Genomic DNA, 22,930 nt, shown 5'->3' with positions numbered 1-22,930 from the left:
TCCAGACTGATTCAGAATATATAATAAGCAGGAAAGTATTCTTCTATGGAGAGAAGGCAACAGGAGTCAAATTCTCTTTCTCTCTTTACAATGAGCAGAGATCTAGAAACTGCAAATATGTTTTCTTAACCTGACCTTATACCATGTGTCACAGTAGTGCCATGAAGCAAGACTACTCCACAAGGCTGTAACAGACAGTGGTGATTATTTCCTCCTCACCTTGGTATCTGCTATATCAAACTCGGTGTATTGATAAAAAGAAGAGAGAATAAATACGAGGGCAGATACGGTCAATGCTGTCTGATGACTGCAAAATTGTGCCTGTCTGCAGCGCTGAGAAAAGCAAGACTTTATCGATAAAGTTTGATGGTGATGTCAACAGAAATTCAACACAAAGGAAAGAGTAACTTCCCGGAAATATGGCTTGATTTGCCTACAGTTAGTTAGCCTCTTTTACTTCATATTGGGAGAATATATTGAAAAATATGTAGAGGTTATGGAAATTTCACAATTCTTTTTTTGTGTAAATATTGTACAGCACCTGTTGTAATCTCCAATCATTTCATTCACTAAGTTGCTACTGAACTTGCTTCAATCTATATTCAGAATCAGTTATCAATTAATAAATTACATGGATGGATAAAGTACATCGTAGGGATAGCCCAAGGATTCACAGCCTAAATTCAGTCTTCACCAGTTACAACTTTGCTAAGGTCTAAGGAGGAATTCAGGTTTCTAAGATGTAAAAAAGGATCATGTTCTTACCCCAAAACAGAATTCAGCTCCGAGCCAGGAATTCTTTTGAGATTGAGAGGTTTTAGATAGGACATACGACATGCCACTTACAAATAGGTACTTCCACTACACAGCAATTCAATGTGAAGGGACCTCCTTTTTAAATATGACTCCTCAAGCAGCCACATCTATGCTGACACACAGTCTACACTATAAGTCCAACATTGCCACTGCTGTTCTGCAAAATCTCTGTGTTTGTATCCTGTGCACACACACCCAATCACTGTATGGCTCAAGGGGACAGTCTGGACACTCCAGTCACATGCCAAGACACAGAAAATCAATTCTAGTTCCTGAACGATAGCTCTGCTCATGGAGAAGGTCACGAAACACAGCCAGCTGCTTCGTAAACCAGAGACCTTCAAGGCAGATTCTCCAAAAAGGTCAAGAGCGTTTAAAAAAAAAAATCCTCAAACCTACTAGTCTGCTTTGCTACAATGAAACGAGCTGTACTGAACCAGTATTCAGAGCAGGATTTAATCTACAATGGGCACAAGAGCACTGCAAGAACAGCATTTATCCTAGTGTTGCAGGACAGCCCAATTCCACCAGATTTGTCAGAGAAATAGCTCAAGGAAAATTATCTTTGTCATGCTGCCAGTGCCAGTGCTAAACTAGGTTAATTGTCAGAGAGATGCGGAGGTCGGCCAAACTCGCAGCATACGGACAGCGCAGTTTAATGTCAGAGGAGAAATGAGTCTGTTGCTTGCGTACAACCACCACCTCCTGCGACTCCCTTCAGCTTGCTCCTTCCTCCCACCCCACCGTCCTCTCACAGGGCTGCCTCGGGGTTTTCCCTTTTGGGTCCCATCCCAAAGCGGATCACCTGTCATGAACCAGCCTGCAGGAAGGTGAACGTTTCCTCCTTTCATGCCCCATTATATAGGCAAGGCATACAAGGTCACTTCCTTCAAGAACCCACCCATAGGTAGGTTCAGACATAACTGAGGCATAATTAATTCATGAAAATAAACCTTTCTGCCAGCCATTACTTCATTATCTTTTCAGCTTGGCATGGTTTCACTTTACCAGCTAGCTCAGGTTTTACTTTTGGCAATAAAATATATTTGTTGTGATTGACACTGGCCAACATCAGCCTTTTCCAAAGGTGCCAGAAGGCTCCAGCCATGAGAAAATGTGCCAGCAGAGTAAAAGGTCTAATTCTGATCTTAAGTGTGTGTAGGAGGCTGTGAATGGAGTAAGGCATGCTTCATGCATGAACAGAAAGAATAAGGCAGGATCTTTCTCAAAGTATAACAGAAACGCCAGCTTTCATTAAACACAAAATTCCCAGGCAGAATCAACAAATCCATAAAGTTCTCAAAGTGTTTTTGGTTGCTAGAGCTGTCTCAGACAAACTTATTTCTGCTCATAGAATCACAACATTGGGGAAAAAATACCAACTGATAACAGTCCCTTACTCATGTCATGAAAATGCAGCACTCTTCCCTTGGTTGCAGAAACAGGCGGGATGTGCAGAGAATGGTACCTTTTCTGGGAGACTGGGGCAGAGCGCGGGGGGAGAGAGAGCGAATCCACCCTGCTGCTCCATGGAAAACACTGCATATTTGGCAGAGTGCAATTAGTCCCCAATCAAAGAACAGCTGGTCTCAGGATGGTCATGATAAGTAGAAGTAACTACTTTTCATTGTACCTCCTATACTAGCAGTATAGCGTGTGTCAGTCCTGAATACAGCACAGCCAGACCTAATATAGTTAGAAAATTCAAACTGGGCACCTCAACACCATGAGTTTGGACTAAAACTCTTTCCTTGCTTTTAAGAATAATGTAATATATTTGCAGTTTGTCTACCTGGTCTTTGGCTTGGGGGCTTTCAAGTCATATTCATACTACAATGTCAAGCCTTACTGTGCAGTTCTGAGGGCTGGAAATATTCTTCTTCATGGAGGAACGAAGATGAATGTAAAAGGACCACTGTTTACTTTTCAAGCTGAAAATCTCAGGTAAACTCCTACCTCTGGCTGCCAGTTATGCTTACAATCAATATGGCGTGTGGATTAGCCATATAAGAGATGGTTTGCAACCTGCTCCCTAATTCCCTGTCACTGCCTCCTCCTTGGTAACTTATTGGTACAGCAGGGACTTGTGCTGGCAACTGCACCCTATCTCGCCTGTTTGTAAGAAATCTTATTTCAGGTGTATGTAAGTGTTCTCATAGAGCACAGCAATCAAATACAGCCCTGACCGTGGTATTCACCCAATATGAAATTTGTGGGTTTCCCATATGTGTTACACGGACAGTGGTGTCAGTCTTTAAGGCCCATGTAGACTCAGGAGTGTGAGCAAGAGCCCGTCAGGAGGGAGAGGAGGGAGCACCCCCACAGAAACCCAGCTGCTCTGTCAGTATTGTTACTGTTGCTTAACTTCCTAAAGTCTTATTAATTTGCACCATCTTGAATGCAGTCCCCTGCCTGCAAGACCTTTGCTTAGCCTAGTGAGCACTGAAGCACACCAGCGCCTTTGCTGTGACCCTGTGTGCACCAGTAAACAGGAATGTGCCCACGGGTTACACAGTTGCAGCTTTTCTATATACTTGTGCATCTGTCCTCAGCAGGAAATAGAGCTGGTGAGGGGGCAGGAGGAAGGGAGAAGAACGGCAGCTGAGCAATGACAGAGCCAGGGTGGAGGGAATAAACACAGTTATGGACCAGGACAGACACTAAGCAGAGGCCAGGACTGGGAAGAGGCAGAGCAGAAGTGGAAGAGTGAGCAAGAAGGCTGGTGGCCTAGGGTCAAGCACAAGGTGGGGGGCACCACCTTGGGCTGGGGAAGTGACACTAACTGTTGCTGGAAATGTTGAGAGAGATCCCAGACGTCTGATGGAAAAACAGCTACCGGGAGGATTTGCTGCCCCTGCGGAGAGCTGGGGGAGAAGCAGAAAGGGAGCCTGACAGCAGCCAGCGTCTGCTGCTGATCTGTGCTGTGGTAGCTGCTCGCATTGAATGGAAGCCTTAAAGGCAGCAGTGGGAGATGATGCCCAGATCAGGAGCCGCCCCAGTGATACCAGAATTTACCATGTTTCCGTCATGGCTTCTTTGCAAGGCTGTAGCATAAAAGTGAAGCTAACAGACAGACCTCAATGGACCAATGCTTTTCCGCTTTAATTCATGTTAGTTCTGCTTTTCCTGAAAGGCATCCAATTCTAGCATACTGGAAAAGGACTCTTCACTCTTTATCTGAAGGTGCTTTGTGTTGGCTATTTAATGTAAATATTCTAAATATTTTGTTTATATTTTCATTCACAAATCTTTCCATTCATTTTAAACTTTAGTCTCAATACTTTCCAGTTTTAAATTAATCTCACAGCTTAACTCTGACACAGATTTTCATGTGCACAGCTTTGCCCAGAGTAAGGATGCTAACAGGTGACCCACGCAATGGATTAACACATTAGCAGAAAAGGGGTTGCAGGCTTACCAATTTTGTCACAAATATTGCATGCAATATGCACTGCCCAGATGCCTGAAGGGCTCCTGCACTTTCTGATTTCAGTGCAGCTACACTCATAAGCACAGGCTTAAAGTCAGACACAAGTTTGACCACCACCAAGTTGAACAAAAGTTAAAAAAAGTGAACTGCGTGGGTATGTTGTATGCTGGAACGGGGCCAAGAGGACTCAGCCACTGGAAGCCTCAAGCCACAAGGAGCCCATCCCACAAACACGTCCATCGGGCACAGCTCTTTCATCCTGCAAACCTTATGGCATACAAGGAACTGCATGTGTGCGAGATGCAGGGATGTTCGTATTTGCAAAGACATCCACGTGTGGAAGGATATCATAAGATCAAAATTAAATGTTGCTCTGGCAACTTCTGTAAACATCACATCGGTCCTGTACTGAAAATGAGGATCTTTGAGGGAATTAGCTGATTTGAAAACAAGCAGATACTATAATTTTCAACTCTTATCTTTCACTATGGAATTCTCCCTTCACCTAATATCTTGAACTAAATTGTGCTTACCATAAAAAAGACATGCCCAAAGACACTGGAAGACAGCTGGCGCTTGTGTCTCTTCTTTTCAAATTGAATGAACAGAGAAACTAAATTTTACTGGCTATTCCAGCCAAAGTGCTGTTTTGAAATGCAAGAGAGTAGTTATCCTATAAAAGTTATATGGGGAAACTTGATCCAGTTAATTTGGTGAGATTTCTTTGACTGCTTCACGTAAAACTGAAGAGTGATAAGAAAAAAAAAGAAGCAATTTTTAGCATGCAGAAGTAGCAGATAAGTTGTGCATTTCCTTCTAACAAACAATCGATTTAAAAAAAATGGTTCATTCAAATTAGTGGGGTAGATGTAGTGGATTAACAGTGCTGACTAAGGCCAGGAGCAGTCTAATCTTCAGAGCGAAGCACTGCCAGCAAACCCAGCTATTCCAGCTCTCAACCTCTGCTGAGCACGCAGACTGCCGGGCACCCTCCCAGGACAGTCACCTGGTGAGCCTGGCCACGTGTCCAAAGGGGATTACATTGAAAACCAACATTTTCCATGTGACTGAGGTCCTCAGAGGGACAAGGAGAGGTTTTCCACTGTCTAGTCATGCATCCTTTCCCTCACCATTTTATTTCTAAGTGGTCTGTTGAGGTCCAAGAGTACAGATCCCTTCTGCAGGGTGAGACCCTGCTGCACAGGGCACGACTCTCGGAAGTAACAGGACCAGCAGCGGAGGCAGGCATCTCGCGGTGCCAGCGGTACTACCAGCACCTCACTGGGATCTGAAGGAGAAGGCGCGGATCCAGGACAGTGTAGCTGGACGGGGTCTCCATGGATCTCAAGGACCTCACAGACCTTTACAATGCCAAGAGCTATTGGGTTTCTGTGGATACATCCTACCCCCTCCCGGAGACTCAGCTAGGGAAACTTCACAGATCTGTATTCTTCTGCAGGGGGTTTTCATGGGCCCCCTTTCAGGAGGGAGCACCCTGGCTTAACAACAGTTGCTATTAACATTTTGGCAAATCACAAGAGCAGCATAAGTGCTGAGATGTTTGGTGGGGGGCAAAGGAGGGACAACAAAGGCCAGGCAAGTGGTTTTAGTGCAGGTGACAGTGTCAGGAGATAAATATTTGCTCACTAAGAATACCTATAATTATCGAACTGCTAACACAGAAACCTAAAAACAGCAGCACTCCACATCTGTCCCATGAAATGCCACTGCAAAACATGCACACACCTATTTCCACCTGCCTGACATCTGACTGAGGTGCAAAGGTCTAACACAGCCTTTACCCAACTTCATTTCTCCTCTTCAACTCTTCTAAACTCCTCTTTATTTCTTAAATAGATTCCGGAGACGCAGGCTCCAAAGGCTTTAGGCTATATTGTAATCCCTATTCCCCAAACCCATTCTGCACTTAAGAAAAAAAAAAACGCCCTCAAACCGTAGCAACCTCCACTGAACACTACGCTAACAACCTAATCTTTATTTTAACAAGGTACAAGAGAAGAGAAGGGTGATATGAGCGGGAGCGCAGTGCGAAACCCAGCAGCTGTATTTGGCCTCTCGTGGCGAGCGCAGTGGCCGTATCTGTTCGCCCGTGTTTCTCCTGACTGTCCCCTTGCTGCGCTCTCCCGGCTGGCCCCGGCTTCCCAGGGCCGGCATCTTTTGTGGGTGCCAGCCAACAAAATAACGCGTCCTGACTGAGGCCAATATTTGTCCTGGCCTGCAACCAAAGACAGCGCGATAATGAAAAAACATTTTCTGCTTACTACAATCTAGTTTTGAGCCGTGGGGAAAGCTGTCAGATACGCTACACCGGGTGGTGGCTCTTCAGCTGCCTTTGGGGAAGGATTAAAAAGCCGCCTCCGCGGGCCTGGGGCCACCAAGGGCAGGGGCACTGCGCCCGGGCGCCGGCTCGTCTTGATGCCAGCGCTCACCCCGTCACACCTGCAAAACTGCACAAAACACGTCCTGGACGCAAGTGCCTGAGCAACCGAAGAAACAACCTGTAGGTCATAACATTAATACAAACTGATTAACTGGGACTGAAAACAGTCTTCCTCTTTCAGACGCTGTTATTAGAGAGGGCCTCGACACAGCCTGCAGATCAGGGCGGCAGCGCCTGTGCAGGACCAAGCCGTAGCCAGAGGCACCGAGCACACGCAGAGCAGGAAAAATTCCCCAAACCAGCTCCAGCTGCCCAGCGCCCCTTCGGATTACGCGACAGCCGGCACATCGCAGTCGGCGCGGCCGCTGCTGGGGGGCGGCCTGGGCTCGGCACCAGGCAGGGACTGCACCTCCCATTACTGACAGCCAGGGATGCACGTCCAAGCCCGCGCCCACGGCCTCCAGAACCGCTCCAGAACAGCGTGACTAACATTTCTGTGGGTGAGAGGGCTAAATAAATAAGAGAGAAAAAACTACTGTACGGAGCAGCCCTTTATCCTTGGAGAATCAGTGAACCTGAATTTCCCAAGAAAAGCAATGAGGCTGCGTGCGCACGTGTGCTCCGATTAATCTCATCGGTTTGTTTTCCTGGAAACTAGTCATCCCAGATGCCATTGTTTCCATTATAAATGCTCATCTGCTCTGTTTTCAGCTTGATTTTTCCTGTAGCCTGCTTTGCTTAGCTGGCCTTTAAAAAAAAAAAAAAGTTCTTAAACAAAATATTTTTAAATTAAAATGAGGACATAGCTGTAACCATCAAATCCAGATTCGTCAAATGTTTAAAAACACATACAGAAATCCTGAGCAGTGGCACAAAGAATAACTAAATTATTTATAGTTGCCATGCATATCACACAATAATTTCAAAGGGGGACTTTCTGTTTCTGCAAAACACTGCTGACGGTAGAAACAAAACCTTTTGTAAATTAATATCATTTGTACTAACCACAACTGTTACTGAAACATTCCTACTGTAGGCACAAAATGGTCATTTCTCATTTCTGAGCAGAATTAGCTTTTTCATTCATTTTCTCAAGGAATATTTTAGAGGTTTTTTCTTAAAATACAAACAGGACAAAATTAATTAAAAAACATACAGGAACAAATATCTGTTTCTATTCATAAAGGTCAAATAATTATTGCAATAACATCCAAACACAAATTAGACTAGCATCATTTTCTGATCATACCATAGAATATTTGTTTTATGGGTTGGAAAGCTCAGCTATGAGGTTGTCCGGGATTTTTATTTTTTTAAGACACAAGAATATATATACATGGATCACTATACTGATATTCGCATTAGAGAGAAAATAACATTCTGCTGCAGGCACAAATACAACATAGGAAATTTTCTTCCTCTCTCAAGTGAATTATTTCTGGTGGAAGGATTCTTGGTGTTTTGCTACAGCCATGCAGATTTACACACAGAGCCTTATGTATGTACACACAGGGCTCTGCTGAGGTTGTCTATCTGTGATGCCCTCCTCTATGCCCAGCTCCTGTGCGAGGCTATTTATGGAAAGTAAAGAAGAGACACAGATTCAAAAATGGAAAACACTCGAAACCCAACAACCACTGAAAATGTCGGCACAGAAAAGCAAAGTTGATACGGAAAAAGACTGTTTCATTCAGCGTGCCTCAGCTGCTTCCACACTTGGAGAGCAAAGCAATGGGGAAGTACTGCTATTATTAGCCCTTCGGTTGAGAAGCAGCTCGATTGTGGTGGTGTTTTAAGCTATTGGCAAGATGTTTTGTAATTTCCTTCACATACACACACAGAGACACAGAGACAGACAGAGACACCAAACCGCGGCACAGGGAGAATCTCCCCACCGTGGTGCCGAAACACAGACAGACAAAGAGCACAAGGACAGCGCGACTGTGCGTACTCACAGCTCGGAGTACAGGAAGTGCAGGTTGCCCACATTGTCTATGTAGTTTGCAGGACTTAGCCAAGGTAGGACCAGCAACAGAAGAGCCTTCATTTTCAGTGCAGGGCTGGCACTGCTGCTGGGTCTCCTCCTTCCCACTTTCTCTCTGTGCTGGTGGGACACACACCTCCAAGCTTTTGTGGCAGCCAAGCCCCTTCTAAACAAGCCTTTCTGTCTCAACGCAATGGTGGCACATTATGAATCAATTTTAAATCCCTGAAATGAAGCTACACTGAAAAATCATTGACCTGTAAAAGGATTACTTGATCTGACTCTCAGATGGGGAGATGTGAGGGTTTAGGGACAGCACAGCATGGTTGGCGAGACAGTGACTTATGCTGCAGAGCAGAATGATGCACAGGGAAGAGACCTGCCTCCTGCAGTATTCAGAGTGGTTCTTCAGAGGCAGCTGGTACGTTTACATCACTGCCCACAAGCAGATGGGTTACAAGCTGAACTCCATCACGGAAGGGTCCAGCTGTCTGAAAAGGGGGGAAAAATGCCCCCCATGGAATTTTGAAGCAGGCTGTATCAGAAGACCACACCTTTTTAAAGTAAAACACTGCAAAAGATCACAGCCAACTGCTGGCTGTTGGAGCTCATTCTGAATTCCTCAAATCAGTCAGATGCTTTTGTGCAAATATAAATCATGTAGCAAACCAAGGACACCTCTCTTCTCGCTCTTTTTGAATGATGCAAGAGCAAACATTAAAGCATTCCTTTAAAAAAGGATGCTTTTAATGCAATGCTCCGTGGCAATTGGAGTTAAAAAAAATTAAAGTTCTCGCCTCAATTACAAAACATAAAACACAGCAAACTCACCTTGTCCCATCAGTGACCTCATCTTTGATCAGGGCAAGGTTTCGTTTTCTCTCTGGGAACCAGGATTGGTTGGAGATTGATTTATGCAAGAAATGTGAGAACTGCCAACTACCCTGATGACTTGCATAGAGCCTGCTTTAATTTATTCACTGAGAACACTGATCACATTCAGTCAAGATTTCAGACTGGGTCTGAGCTGGTCCCTCCACAGGCATCAGGCTATTATTATTATCATCATCAGAGTCATACACTTTCTCTCCCCCCTATTGATCCACCACAGTTAAAAAGAACGCTGTCATTTCAGTCTGCAATGTGCTTGGACATGACAGAGCTGGTGCCTGAAGAGCACGCTGCCCTTCTCGGCTCCTGCACTGTTCTGAGGTGGCAATTGGATGGCAAGGGAGGTTTCTGCACTTCTGTGAATTAAATTAGGCAGAGGCATAAATACCTTCAGTGATAATTAACAAATGCTGCATTTAAAAAATAAAAACACTGCACACTCCCTACAGACGCAAGGTTTCAAAATGACCCAATATGGGTCATTCTGCTGAAACTCAGAAAGTTGTCTCTTAATTCTTCCTGCAGACAGGAATGGCAGTGAGGCTGCCCCACCTCCTAGGAAGTAGCAATGGGCTTAAATATAAAAATTTTAGTGAAACCCCCAGTGGCAAAGGTACCTACTATTTCCTACTCCCCTGCTGGCTGCCCTTCAGCCTTGCAGTAACTCAGCCCTCCATCTGAGGAAGGAAAATAGGTTTCATGAGTGGCAAGGAAGGAGCTCACAGCTTGCGTAGCTTTGTCTTGTATCGAACTACCTTACAGGCTTTAAGATTTGATGAAGAGGGAGATCACTGCTCTGTCTCTCCAGTCCCTCTTCCTCCAGGTTTTCAAAGGTGGAGCTTGGTGGGGGGGGACTTACGTGGGGCAGGACAGAAAGAATTCTTCCTACTGCTGGCTAGGCTCAGGCCAGGTGAGCCAGAAGCATATAATCTTAACGATCCCAAGAAAAAAATCCAGGTCACTGACATTCAGTAATAAGCACTGGAATAAAACTTGACAGACTTTTACAGAATCAAATTTCCATTCACAATACCACAATTCTGCAAGGCACATATGAGAAGGACATCTTTATTACTATCTTGAGGAGGAGAAACCAAGACACTGGAGCGACTTGTACATGTCCACATAGGAGAGTCAACACTGGAAATCAGGAATTGTGCAAACTGTTTGGCTTCTATGTAAAAAAACAAAATTGCAATTTGCTCATTTTCTGAGTTTTTTTAAAGTTAATTTTATGGCCAAGGATCCATTATCTCAAGATAAAAGAAGTCAAATGGGAGGATCTAGAATACATTAAAGTCAACTACATGCATGGCAAAGGGAAAGGGTAGTTGCACTAAGGTCTCAAGGTTTAATCATTGGAATTTGTAGAGAAACAGTAGCTCACAGCAAAGTATCAGTCCTTTTACCTGCACTACTGCTGAAATTTGTATTTGAGGCATGTCAGGGAAGTACTGACCAAAGGCAGAAAATTGTAGGCAACCTGGCTGATTTTTCCCTTCAGAAACAGAAAGCTAACCTTGCAAGAACACAGCTGACCTGGATCAGAGGCTGCTGACACCACCTCTAAACACCATGAGCCATAAGACAGCAGCTCTGTGAACAGTGAAATCCAATTCCAGAAGCAGCAGGGCCAAAGCATGCACAACCCCTGCAAATGTGCAAGCACCAAGCCTCAAGTATGTGAGAAGTGTGCTCTCGCCCTTTGCAAGGGGGTTAGTGCTAATGTTTTTTTTCCTTTTTAATAATGCAAAACAGTCAATACTTCTGGTTGGTTAAACCATGATACTACTGCTCCATCCCTCTGCTCACATGCCCTCTGAGACGAAGTGGCACCACTGACTTTCAGCAAGGTTCAGGCCACGAAGGGCAGATCCATATAGGGCAAGGGATGCTCCAACACTCAGCAGTACTGTGTCTGTTCAGGAACTTGCCCTCCAGCAGCAGCGTGTGGCACCCTGAGCTGGTTGCCCAGGGTTTCCTATGTAATGCACAGGCAGAAGCATGCACCTAGGACCATGACTCGTGCCAGCAAACTGCAGGGGAAGTCATTTCACTGGCCAACAGAAAAAGGTTGCAAACAAAGGTCAAGTCTTAAACACCACCTCTCCTCAGATCTGAGATGCTCTGCTCTGGACTATGCAGAAGCATTTGTCCGCAGTCAGAAATCACAGCCCTGAAGGTATCTCTTCATTCTTCCTTTCAAAAAGGAGGAGATGCAAGACAAAAGCAGCAGCATATGCTTTTACCCAGTAAAATGGAGGATCATTCACCATCAGCTCTCTCCTTCCAGAGGATCCAAACCAATCCCTGGAGATCTCTCTCCCAGAGCCAGGAGGGAGGGTGTCCTGACCACTGGGATCAGTAAGTCTGGGCTGGGAACTGGGCAAGGGAAGGCCTTCCACACCGCACAAGAGAGCCGAAGGCTCAAGGAGCCCCACGGCGTGGTGGGAAAGTGCTCACCTGGAAGAAAGGAGCCCTCAGCTCCAAGCCATGCTCCAAAGACCAATACAAACCAGAAGATTTTCTGCTCTACTTCACATATAGGTCATTTGTGAATCAAAAGAGGGCTGAAGAAAAAGCAATTATAAAACCCTTAATGTACTACTGAAATATTTATGATAGTTCGGCTTCCTAAAACTCACAGATCTCTTCGAGTGACTAAATATACGCTTCCATTATGCAGCTAACCACCAGGTATCCTCACAGAATTGCTAACGATAGCATGAAGTGCCTTGAATGTATTCAGCTCTAAAAAGAGAGTAAGATATAATCAAATAAATTTTCCAAATTCAAGTCTTGATTCCTTATACTACAGGCATTCATTGGGACTGAATTTGCTAAATCTTTCTCTATGTTAACTATTTTAATCAGTTTATTGAAGATGTTATTCCCTTCCCTCAAGGAAAAGAAAGAGAAGTGAAAAAACTCCATCTATCAACAAAAACTTACTGGGTTTGGAAATGCTGTTCCAGGTCGCCGCGTTGCACCACCTCTGAGCAGTGCTCTGTGAAAGGGCAGCTAACCATTAGCTTATCCAGGAGCTTATTCACGAGGATGCTGGACTTTCTGCAGGACTGCAGAATCACAAGTTTGCGATCCATGGGACAGAAGTCCTTTTCCAAGAGGAAGTTCGTCAGGCAGGCTGTGCAGAAGGTGTGACCACAGAGCGTGTCTAATGGCTGAAGCAAAGGTTGCAGGCAAATGTGGCAGATCAGATCATCATCCACTTCTTCCATGTAGTTGTACAAGTGGTTTTCTTCAGGTAAATGCGCGTGGCCGCAGGTGATGCACAGTGGCAGAGAGCTATCCTCCATCTCTTCTGGCGACTCTTTCTGGCTCATAATCGGAATTGATGCAATTCAAAAGCAGGCAGACAAAAACAACCAACCTGCTTTCTATTTCTGAGAGCAGTAGTGAGGCCTGTGTGCCATCAGATCTGTGGGGAAGAAAGCCAAAAAATTATGGATTCTTTTCTCTTAAGACACTTATAATGGATATAAAATACTTGAGCAGTTTTCAGGGAAGGATTGCATCTTTAGGATGGGAGAGTGAGGCAAAGGAGAGGGGAAAAAAAAGATAATTAATTTCAAGCACTTTAATTATTCAGTTATTTATTTTTACATCTAGCTCAACTTACCCACTTTTTCTCATTGTCAGGAAAGATACCAAGACAGGGAGAATACTACAGGTATTTAAAGGTTAAAAACTTTAAATTAGCATAAAATTGCAGTCCAAGTCATCTGATTTTTTTTATAGTGGTCACATTACTTCTGTTGGAAAAGCAGCAGCATCACGTGTAAGCAAACAGTGCAAGACCATGCAGAAATTAATGGTTACTGCCCAAACCACCTCCTCAGCACAGAAAGAGAAACCGGTAACTTAACCTAACACACATGGGCATACAGACAATATATATACACTCCACTGGAGGTAGAAAAGCACATGGGCTTGTAAGAATTTAGAGCTTGGGAGATGCCAGGCCACCCTTTCCCCCTCAAGCTGAGCACTTACAGTCATCTGTGCTGGCATAAATACCTATATTTTATTTTCCAAAGCACCGAATACCTCAAGTGCTGAAGTGATGTTCATAACACAGGGCCAAGGGCTGTATCTCTCAAGATTAGGCCTATTCCCTTCATAATTCACATTAAAGAAACCCAGTATGTCCCTAACTACAAACCCAATTAGCAAGTGCTGGCCAGAGTACCTGCCTGCTAGTATTTTAAAGATGCAAGCACTGTGGGTGGCCCTGACTGCTCTTTGGAGCACTTATTTCTCATTACATGTATGTTTATTTTGATAGACCTCTTTGAAAATAAACATGAAGATATAAAATATGCAATGGCCTAATTACTACTCTTGCTTGAAAATGTAAATCTTATTTGTTGCTATGCCATAACACTGTACCCTAGCTTCCAGCTTGACTTAATTTGCAGAGACAATTTGTCAGCCTCAGACACCCATGTCTGAGGGCAAATGAGGGAAAGAATAAAACAAACAAACAAACAAACAAACAGAAAAAGGACTACTACAACAGAGAGTATTTTCATTTAAAGTAAAACTAAACCTTACTTTTAAGTAAAGCTCATGGGCTTCAAACCTAAGAAATTAACTTTAATATGGCAGGGGGGTTCTGACATAAAGGTAAAATGATAGCCCCACTAACTCTATCCAGATGCTTAAATGTCAAACATTCACTTTAATGCTTTGCTAGATCCTATTCTTATGTAGCAATTATGCTAAGCGTCTGTATAATAATATTTCTTGCGCGCAAGACTAAGTTCTGTGTGGTTGCTCTGCATAAGCTCTGTCTCCTGATTAGCAGTAGCTTCATTTGTATTAAAAACATCAGCCATTTGAATTCTTGTGAATTTTCAAAATACTCTATATTGCAGCAAATGTTCCCTTTAATAAAAATATTCAGCAGAACTTTATGTACAATTATTTCAGAAGGAAAAAGCATCTTTATACAGTGCAGAAAACAACTCAACCTGCTATATTAATATAGGAATTGAAAAACATATTATTTGACCCTATTAGGTTGTCATACACAGTAAAATGAAATAAGAAAAAGACAAAGATGATCATCCTGGAATAAGTACTGAAAAGCTCAAATAAGAGAGAAAACACAAAAAAAAGTGACAGAATTTAGAATTTGCGGGGTTGTGGCTTTAAAAATAGCGATAAAATAAATTAGAAATCAATAAAAGGTGACAAAAATAGCATTGCTTAATTCTTTCCTACTTCCAGAAGGTCCAGCTTCAACCTGACTTTACTGCCAAACGCAAAAACAAGAATATTAGCATGGACTTCAACAGAAGTGGAAGTAGACCCAGCCTGTCTATTCCTGACAATGCTATACTTAAAATGGCTGTGAAATTGGGCAGACCTCTGCTACCTTGGTTAAAGTAAGGGTGCCAGTCACTGCTACTTTACATCTAATAATCTTGAGCGAGAGAGCCATCTCTAAAATACCTAAGGCAACGTTGGTGTGCAGCAAGATGGAATAACTCTGATCAAGATAAAGCACAGAAAATTTTGAGCATATGTAAGTTATACTACACAAGAGACTTAGCATGTTCACTCTGGCAAAACTGCAGCAAATATGCTGGCCTGACCATCTTAAACTGAACATCACACGCTCAGTGACACTGCCTGTAGCTGAGGGGATGCAAAGGTACTGTATCGAGGTGGAAGGACAAGTCTCTGATCCCTTGAATCTTTAAGGATGCATTTATTATTTATTTCTTCAGGTAAAATACACCTGTGAATACTGTTCAGCGTCTCACCAGCCATTATGGTGCACAGGGAGAACAGCTGCACGGACAGAGCCGAAGCACTCCTGACAGCTCACCTCCACCCTTGCCTTTCTGCACTGCCTCAACGGTGAGTGAGAAGAGACATCTTTGCATCCACCTCCAAATCCTGCAAATTACCGGCAAATCCCAACTGTGATAAATCCAATGGAGGGAGCAAATCCCCAAGGTCACGTTCACTTTTTGTAATACTAGTGAAAACACCAGATAACGCCATAACTGGTGTAGCAGTAATGACACCCCAGACTGGCTGTGGCTAGGCCACCTGCCACTTCTGAAAACACAAGTAATCAGTTTGTTCCAATTACCTCCATTTTATTCTCTAGCCAGCTAACAGAAGTGAGTGACAGGAACCTATTACACCCTTTCGCAAGGACTCTGGGATGCTAAATGTTCGAGAAATGCCTAGCACCTGGGGTTCCCAGGAGAACGCACCATTTTTTGCCATTTCTCCACTCTCCTGTCACATCCTCTTGTGTTGCCACACAAACAGCCCAAACAGGTGTTCTCCCTGTGCACCATAAATCACAATAAGCTCACTCCAGAAACTTGGTTGCTTCAGTGATGTTCCCAAGCATGGAAACAGCTATTTCTTGATTGCAGGAGGATCTGAAGCTTGGCTCTTGTTAGCTTGCTGAAAGCTCGACCCAGGGCTCTGGTATAAAGCCGAGCCAACCCACGACACCACCTTGTGTGGCCAAACTGCCTGTTATCCGAGGACGTGAAACAAGGATTGAATGCACACCTGCAGAGGTGGGTAACCACTCCCAGCTGCAGCGTGAGGAACTGGGGCCAGCAGGATGCCAGCACCTTCACTGAGGACAGGTAGTGCGAGACCGAAGACCTGGCATGCCAGTAGCCACCTTCCAGCCTCTTGCCTGAACCCTGACAGCGCAGCTCCTCCCACTGCCCCTCCGCTCCCACACACAACAATGCTGCGGTTCCTCCGGTGCAGATTAGGTACAGCTGGAAACGGTGCTGCAGTGCTGAAGCGACTAAGATTATTTTCACAATGACAACCGAGAGAGAGAGAGAGAAACTTTGCTGCCCTACGGCCACGTTCTGCTGCAGTAAAAAAGATCAAAGAAGCCCTGGCACAGGCAAAACGAGTTGATGCAGCCCTTTGACGGCGGCGGGCAAGACGGGCTGACAGCCTGTGCAAGGCAAACCTGGGCAGCAGAGACTGCAGGCAGCAGGATGCCATAGAAATTAACTGTGCTCAGTGTCAAAGTAAGGGGAAACGCCACTGGCTGCCTTTAGTGTCCCCTTTCAAAGAGGAGTTGGAGACAAAGGCTCCTCGTGACTCTGAAAGAAGCTGATCACCTGCCACATTAAGGTGTTTATGGATGGTTATTGCAACCATTGAAGCAAAAGGGACAAGAAGAAAGCTGCACCAGTTCTGTCCTACATTATGTCCTCAAAAGTTTCCAGACTTTTCCTGGCTGAATTACAGATATTCTTTATGAACCTGACATGCTTATAATGCTTTTCCAGTGAAAAATTGCAAGTGTGGGATACTGTACCAGAATTTCACATTGTTTACATAAATTGCAAATACTTGCTAATGCCCAGGGAAATGAAAGCATCCATGTTAATTAATAACCACCACTGAACTTGTAGAAGGCCTTAATGCAAGTCCTATGGCCTACGCTATTTAGAAGATTTAGATGATAGACTAAATGATAACAGAAGCTCCTTTACAATCTGAAAAAAATCTGTTAACCTCTTCCGGCTAATCCGGTTGATTTTCATCCACAAAGAACCTTGTTAAATGACTGGACATACTCAAGTAAGGAAGTCATCGCTATCCATCTTTGATCAGTGACTGTACTGTCAAGGGCATTAGCGCTGAGCATGTAGAAGGGAGTTGTTTTGCACATTCTGTCAGAGGCAGAAGTTGCTTTGCAAGCTTTGCAGTCATTTATATTTATAACATTAATGTGATGTCATAACAATCTACATAATTTATTTCATGACTTTTTAAGAAGCTTAAAGCCTTGGTGTTAAGCTTCGCTAATAGATCTTCATGGACAATGCAGAAGAGAGGAAAAAAGGGATTTAAAATTGATCTGGTGATAACTGGTGAGTATTTTTGTTCTTTCCATTAATTGTGAATAATGAAATACACTTTGAACAAGGAACCCTGGACAGGTAGATGGCGCACCATAGGTGTGCAAAAAAGGCAATTATTACCTGGCTGAGAGTTTCTTCTTCGAGGCCTGTGCTTGGGGGAGAAGGAGAGGAGGAAAGAGGAAACCTAGGTTCATTTGCAGTCAGTGTCAACACCACTGCTAACCTCAGCAGGGCTAGGATGTCTTCTTGGGAGTCTCATGCTGTCTTAAATAGCATGTCTATGTTATTTAACATAGACATTATGTTAATAATGTCTTAAAATAGGAGCAGGCATAGACCCCCAAGGGTCAGATCATGTAAGCTGTATTTACAGGGACTAGTCGCACTATGAGTGATTGGCAGGATGAGCTTTTTGAGGTGGTGTTGGTACCACACCTGAAAAGACAATTCCAGTGTTTGCTGCTTCACTACTGTGTCAGAAGTCTTCAACAACTCAGGCCCCAGATATAGCATATTTGTACAGCACCTAGCACAGCTTAATTTAGAAAAATAAAATTAAATACTGATTTATAAGTATCAGAAGGCTGTTAGAAATGCACAGTATTATAACACTGCAGTAAATCAAGCTCCAATCCAAAACACAGAGCTGAAGCACAGGAATACGGTACATGTGATGAAGACAGAACACTGTCATCTTGGTTATCAATACTGCAATAACTTTCAGCCACAAACTGCAATGAGAATGGTCACATTAGGGCAGAAGCAACTCCTGGAGCTGTGACCACAGTGAAAGCTAGTATTATGGTAATATGTTTTTTAAAAAGTTACCCAACACAATGTGTCACTTTGAAGGAGCTTGCACCTTATGGGTCTTCGCTGCTTAGGAAATTACAGCCATCAGGAGTGTTTAAGAAAATAAAAAAGCCGACATACACAAAAAGCATGAAGAGTAAACACAAAAAGTAGGTAGAGAGAGTGCACTTCACCCCCTTGCACAGCCAAGCCTGTATTCTTCCCACCCACTGAAGCATTTAAACAACCTTAAGTTTAAAGACTTACCATCCCAGTTACACCAGCACCAGCACAGCAAAAGAAGGGCTTGCTAAATAGAGTGGCAAAGCTTCTCCAACTCCACCTTCTGCCTATTCACACCGTCAAATATTAACCCAGCAATTTAAGAGGTTGTGTTTGAAAGTAGACTGGCACAAAATGGAAGAAGCATCAGGCAGCTAAAATGAAAAACCAAAGCTAAAAGAAAAAGAATTGAGCAATGAAAAAATAGTGAGGAAGCAGTTAATACAAGAAGGAGTGAAGAGCAACAGAAGAGAACGTAAGTCTAAAAGCCAGAGAAACAGTTACATAGGACCTGGAAGGGCAACAGTCAGCTTAAATTTGAAATGGTGAAAGAGAAGCCCATGAAAGGGCTGCACTAGAAGACAGAGGTGTGACACTGATGAACTGCAAAACAAATAGAGGAATTTAGCTCCAATAGCTCTGAAGTGACATGGCTTAGGGATAATGAAATCCTCAGAGTCAAGAGAAAGAGTGGCCAGCATGTGCAAGGAAAATGGATTATGAACAGTACAGAAAGGTCCCCAACTATTAGGGTTTTTTTCTCTGTGCGTGTGTTCAAGTAACACGTTCTGTCAGTGTCCCTGTTTTATTTTTGGACCCTATCAAAGTGCATAACAAACGCTATACCTACTGATTAAGAGGGGATACCTTTCCATGTATTGTTATTCTGCCACATGTCACTGAAGAAGGTAGAGGTACAACTGACACAGCTTTTGTGCTCTTATTAGTTGAACCACGATAATAAAGACATGCTGGAGTTCTTCCAGCACCTGCACAGGCTGTTATCACCTAGAAATATGCATCTTTAGGTGAGTCACAGTCCTTTTATTTGCTTCAACATGGCGCTGTGAGGTCCAAAGGGTTGGTCTGCAGGCATATAAGGAAACAGCTGTGTGACCGCAGCATTGCCAGCATAAAATTGCTAGGAGACTTTATACATTTCACAGTCATAGAATTAATTCTTTAATGACTCCTTAGCCCAGCTGCCAGTGGCTAAACATTGGCACGCCAGGAGATGTGGGCATTGTCCCCAACTAGTGGCTCACCCATACAATGGGAGAAGAGTGGGTCACAAGGTAGGAGGGAGCAGAGATCCTACTTTGCTCTCAAGTTGTAGCAACTTGTGCAGAAGCATAAGTTCAAAACTCTCAGGTCACGCAGGATTAGTTGGAGCAGTACTCAGGAAAACATAGCCCTTACTACTCCTATGAGACTGCAGGTTATAAAAACACTCTGTCTACTTCATATTCAGAGCTTTGTAATGAGACGTCAAGTTGAATGCTCACATAAAACTATTTGCCAGTTAGAGAAATTTTAACACTATTCTAACTTAGCATCTTTCTTTACAATCAAATTTTGTTTCCTGGCAGTAGGCCTCCCAGCTTTCCCAGTATCATATTTTGTACCACTAACTGCATCTCTACCACTGAAGCTTTTTATAGATTATACTCACACTTTACTATCAGAGGTAGTACTTATTTTGGAGAGTACTGGGCAACCTGTTTGCTTCAGAATACTAGACAAGAGTTGTGGAAAACATCATTCAGTGACCCATACTCTAGTAATACATATCATAGAGTATTTTTCATCCAAAAAGACAGTGTTTCACATTCCCAAGATCTGGTTGAAAAATATCAAATAATAATTTGCACAAATCTTGGAATAGCTGCACTTAAGGCCAACTGAGTGAGTTAGTCTGCCTAGGTTTGAAACTTTGTTCAAAGAAAGGTTATAAAATACAGAGGCACCTAACAACTTATCTTCAGGTCTTAGAAGCACCATTCCTCCTATGTGTAATATCTTTCTCTTTCTTTTTTCCCCTGCTTCCTTTTTTTTAAAAATATATTTATAGAAAAATCACATTTTCTTTGTGCCTGATATGTAATTAGTAGTAGCCCAGCTCCAGATGTGATTTGTTATGGGTAGCAATGAGAGGCATACCTCCAGGTAAGAAGTCAGTAACTGGAGATGAGTCAGGGTTCCTGGAGATAATGATTTAGCAGGTAAGAATTCAGCTTGACTTTTAAGATTGTAAGAAAGAGCTGGCTCTTAAAGGAAAATAATTGTATTTATAAGTTCAGCACATCAGAACAGAATGTCTCTGAGACAACAAACAGGAACTCCAGAACCTCACCTCCCTCGGGCCCCAGCTTTAAGACAGTCAATTTTTCAAAGTTGTTATTAATCAGAAAGTCCTTCTGGGAGTGTATAATAATCAAAAAGCCTTTGGTGATGAAAGACATTTTCAGCTGAATAGAAAAATCCAAAAGTACTGTACAGTAGGTGCATAACCCTGACTTTTTAAATTGTAGCTCAAGCCATGAAACCTAACAGAAATGTCATACTGTGCCTGCATGCACAATAACTTCAAAAAGTGGAACTAGATTGTTTGAAAACTGTTTGCTCTGTGGTTCATGCTGGAATTAACAGAATAAACCAAAGTTGGAAAGAGCTTTTTGTTGTGGAATTATATATCTGAAACTTTTGCTTGGAATGTATGGAAATATATTCTCTGCTTTTCTGTCTGTTTCTCTCACAAGTCCATACAAACCTGAATTGCTCATCCTGGCAATTTCATGGATACAAAACTTTACTCAGTATGTTAAAATGAAAAATTTCAGCCCAGAAAAAAATTGAGAATATGAGGAACAGCTGAACAAGATTTGAGTAAAGGGAAAATTTGAGTAAGAGAGTACACAACACCAGGTTAAACTACTCACACTATGTGGAACACAATTTACGAACGAACTTACCTTAGCAGAAGGTAGCATGTCTACGACTGGTTGCTGGCATGCTTCATATGGTTAAGCACTGTATCGGTGGAAGGGGATATTTTCAATCTCTTCAGTTTTCTATAGTTCGATAAAACCAGACTTTGACAAACAGTCTATGCCAGAACTACAAGCTCAGACTCCAAACGCAAAGGCAAGTTGTAGCAAAATCAACAGACTGAGGGTAACTGCTTCTCAAATGCAAATGCTCTACCTATTCAAAGGAAGTCAATCATGTGGGCAAAGTAAGACTATGTGAGCAATCATGATTGACTCCTACAGTGCTTCCTAAATATGTGCTCATCCTAATTGACATAATAAATGCCATCAGCATTTCACATACTAAATTATAAAACTCTATTACTAGTTATGTAATAAAAGGTGCATTACTACTGTAATTTGGCTGATTGCTCTAGCTGATTTTTGTAAGACAGACAACCTCACAAACATCATGAGCTTGCTTTCAGCTGTTTGACCAAATGACAAAAGTGTATATGTGTGGCTGAATTACCACATGCCCCAGCTATCTTTGAAAACTGCCCATGTGAGCTGTATCCAAGGCCCTTGCTCCAGGTGCCTGTTCCTGCTGTGTCTCAGTGCTGTACTGGGGTGCCACCCACCTGCCCACCCTCCTCCTGTGTTTCATGGGAAGAAGAAAACATGGACGAGCAGGCCACTATGGAGCGACTGTGTGCTCCAGCTGGGTTCTTCTCAGTCTGGGCAGTCTAACTCCCAGGCACGTAGAGACCCACATAGGGTATGGCATGACAATGAGACTTTACAGAAAACCTTGCAGCTACAGAGAAAAGTGCACAAACTGGAAAAAAATGCATTTGCCTTGTACATCTGCACCTGCTGCATGAACTTTATTCCTAATACTGACTCCATAGGCAACACCATTATTTCTATCTTGCTTCCTAAGGAAATAGTATAGCACTTCTGCCAATTTTTCTGTTTCTCTCTCTCTGTGTGAATCTCTGTTCATCCTGCCCCTCCTGCACCCCAGTTCCTTCTGGATCCAATGAGAAATTTCAGCTGTTTGACAGAATGGCAGAAGTCTCCATGTATATTAAATTTTCATGAGAATAGGTGGCCGGCTAGGGGAGAAAGCTAATGATCCTGCAAAGAGAAAGGCTGCAGAATGATCTCAAATCATACTGGACTTCAGAAAAGAAAGGCGGGAAAAAGGAACTGCACATACACCATCCACAAGAAAAGCTTAGGTTGGAGCTACAGCATATTAGACAAAGCCACAGGGAAATAACGTTCACTAATTCTTCTACCTATAGTACCCCTAAGATGTAATGACAAAAAACCTGTTCCCCTTCCCTTTCCCCTTTTGACCTTCCATGCCTTACAAGGCACAGCAACCCAGACACCGCGAAGGCCCACACCTTCAACGGTGTTACCTATCTAAACAAAAAGTCCTAGGCTTTGTCCCTTGCGTTCTGGCTTCCTAATCAACTAATGTACTTTCTGCTATGTTCTGAAGGCCAGATGTACCCATTCTCTTTCAGAAAAGCAAGATAGTCCCTCCTCAACTGCATGTCTTCCCATTAATCTCCAAGCTGTCCTAGCTGAAAAAGCATGGCAAACCTCCTTGTGGTCTGTCAAGGGAGAAACCCCCCCCCCCAACCTTTTGGCATGGCTGCAGGTTGCTGCCAGTGTGTG

The 22,930-nt window shown here is 43.3% G+C and overlaps 1 protein-coding gene across 1 annotated transcript in view; it reads right to left on the bottom strand.

The window, feature by feature from the left end:
* The window catches only part of LNX1 (ligand of numb-protein X 1), a 70,913-nt gene extending 58,047 nt beyond the window's left edge, over nt 1–12,866 (bottom strand). The window contains exon 1 of the mRNA XM_067297153.1: nt 12,475–12,866. Coding sequence (XP_067153254.1) covers nt 12,475–12,866 — 392 coding nt within the window. The remainder of the gene's footprint in view (nt 1–12,474) is intronic.
* Between the last annotated feature and the right edge of the window lie 10,064 nt (nt 12,867–22,930).

This window comes from Apteryx mantelli, chromosome 5, assembly GCF_036417845.1.
Source record: "Apteryx mantelli isolate bAptMan1 chromosome 5, bAptMan1.hap1, whole genome shotgun sequence".
In the NCBI taxonomy this organism is placed as follows: Eukaryota; Metazoa; Chordata; class Aves; order Apterygiformes; family Apterygidae; genus Apteryx; species Apteryx mantelli.
This window is presented reverse-complemented; position numbering and strand designations above follow the sequence as displayed.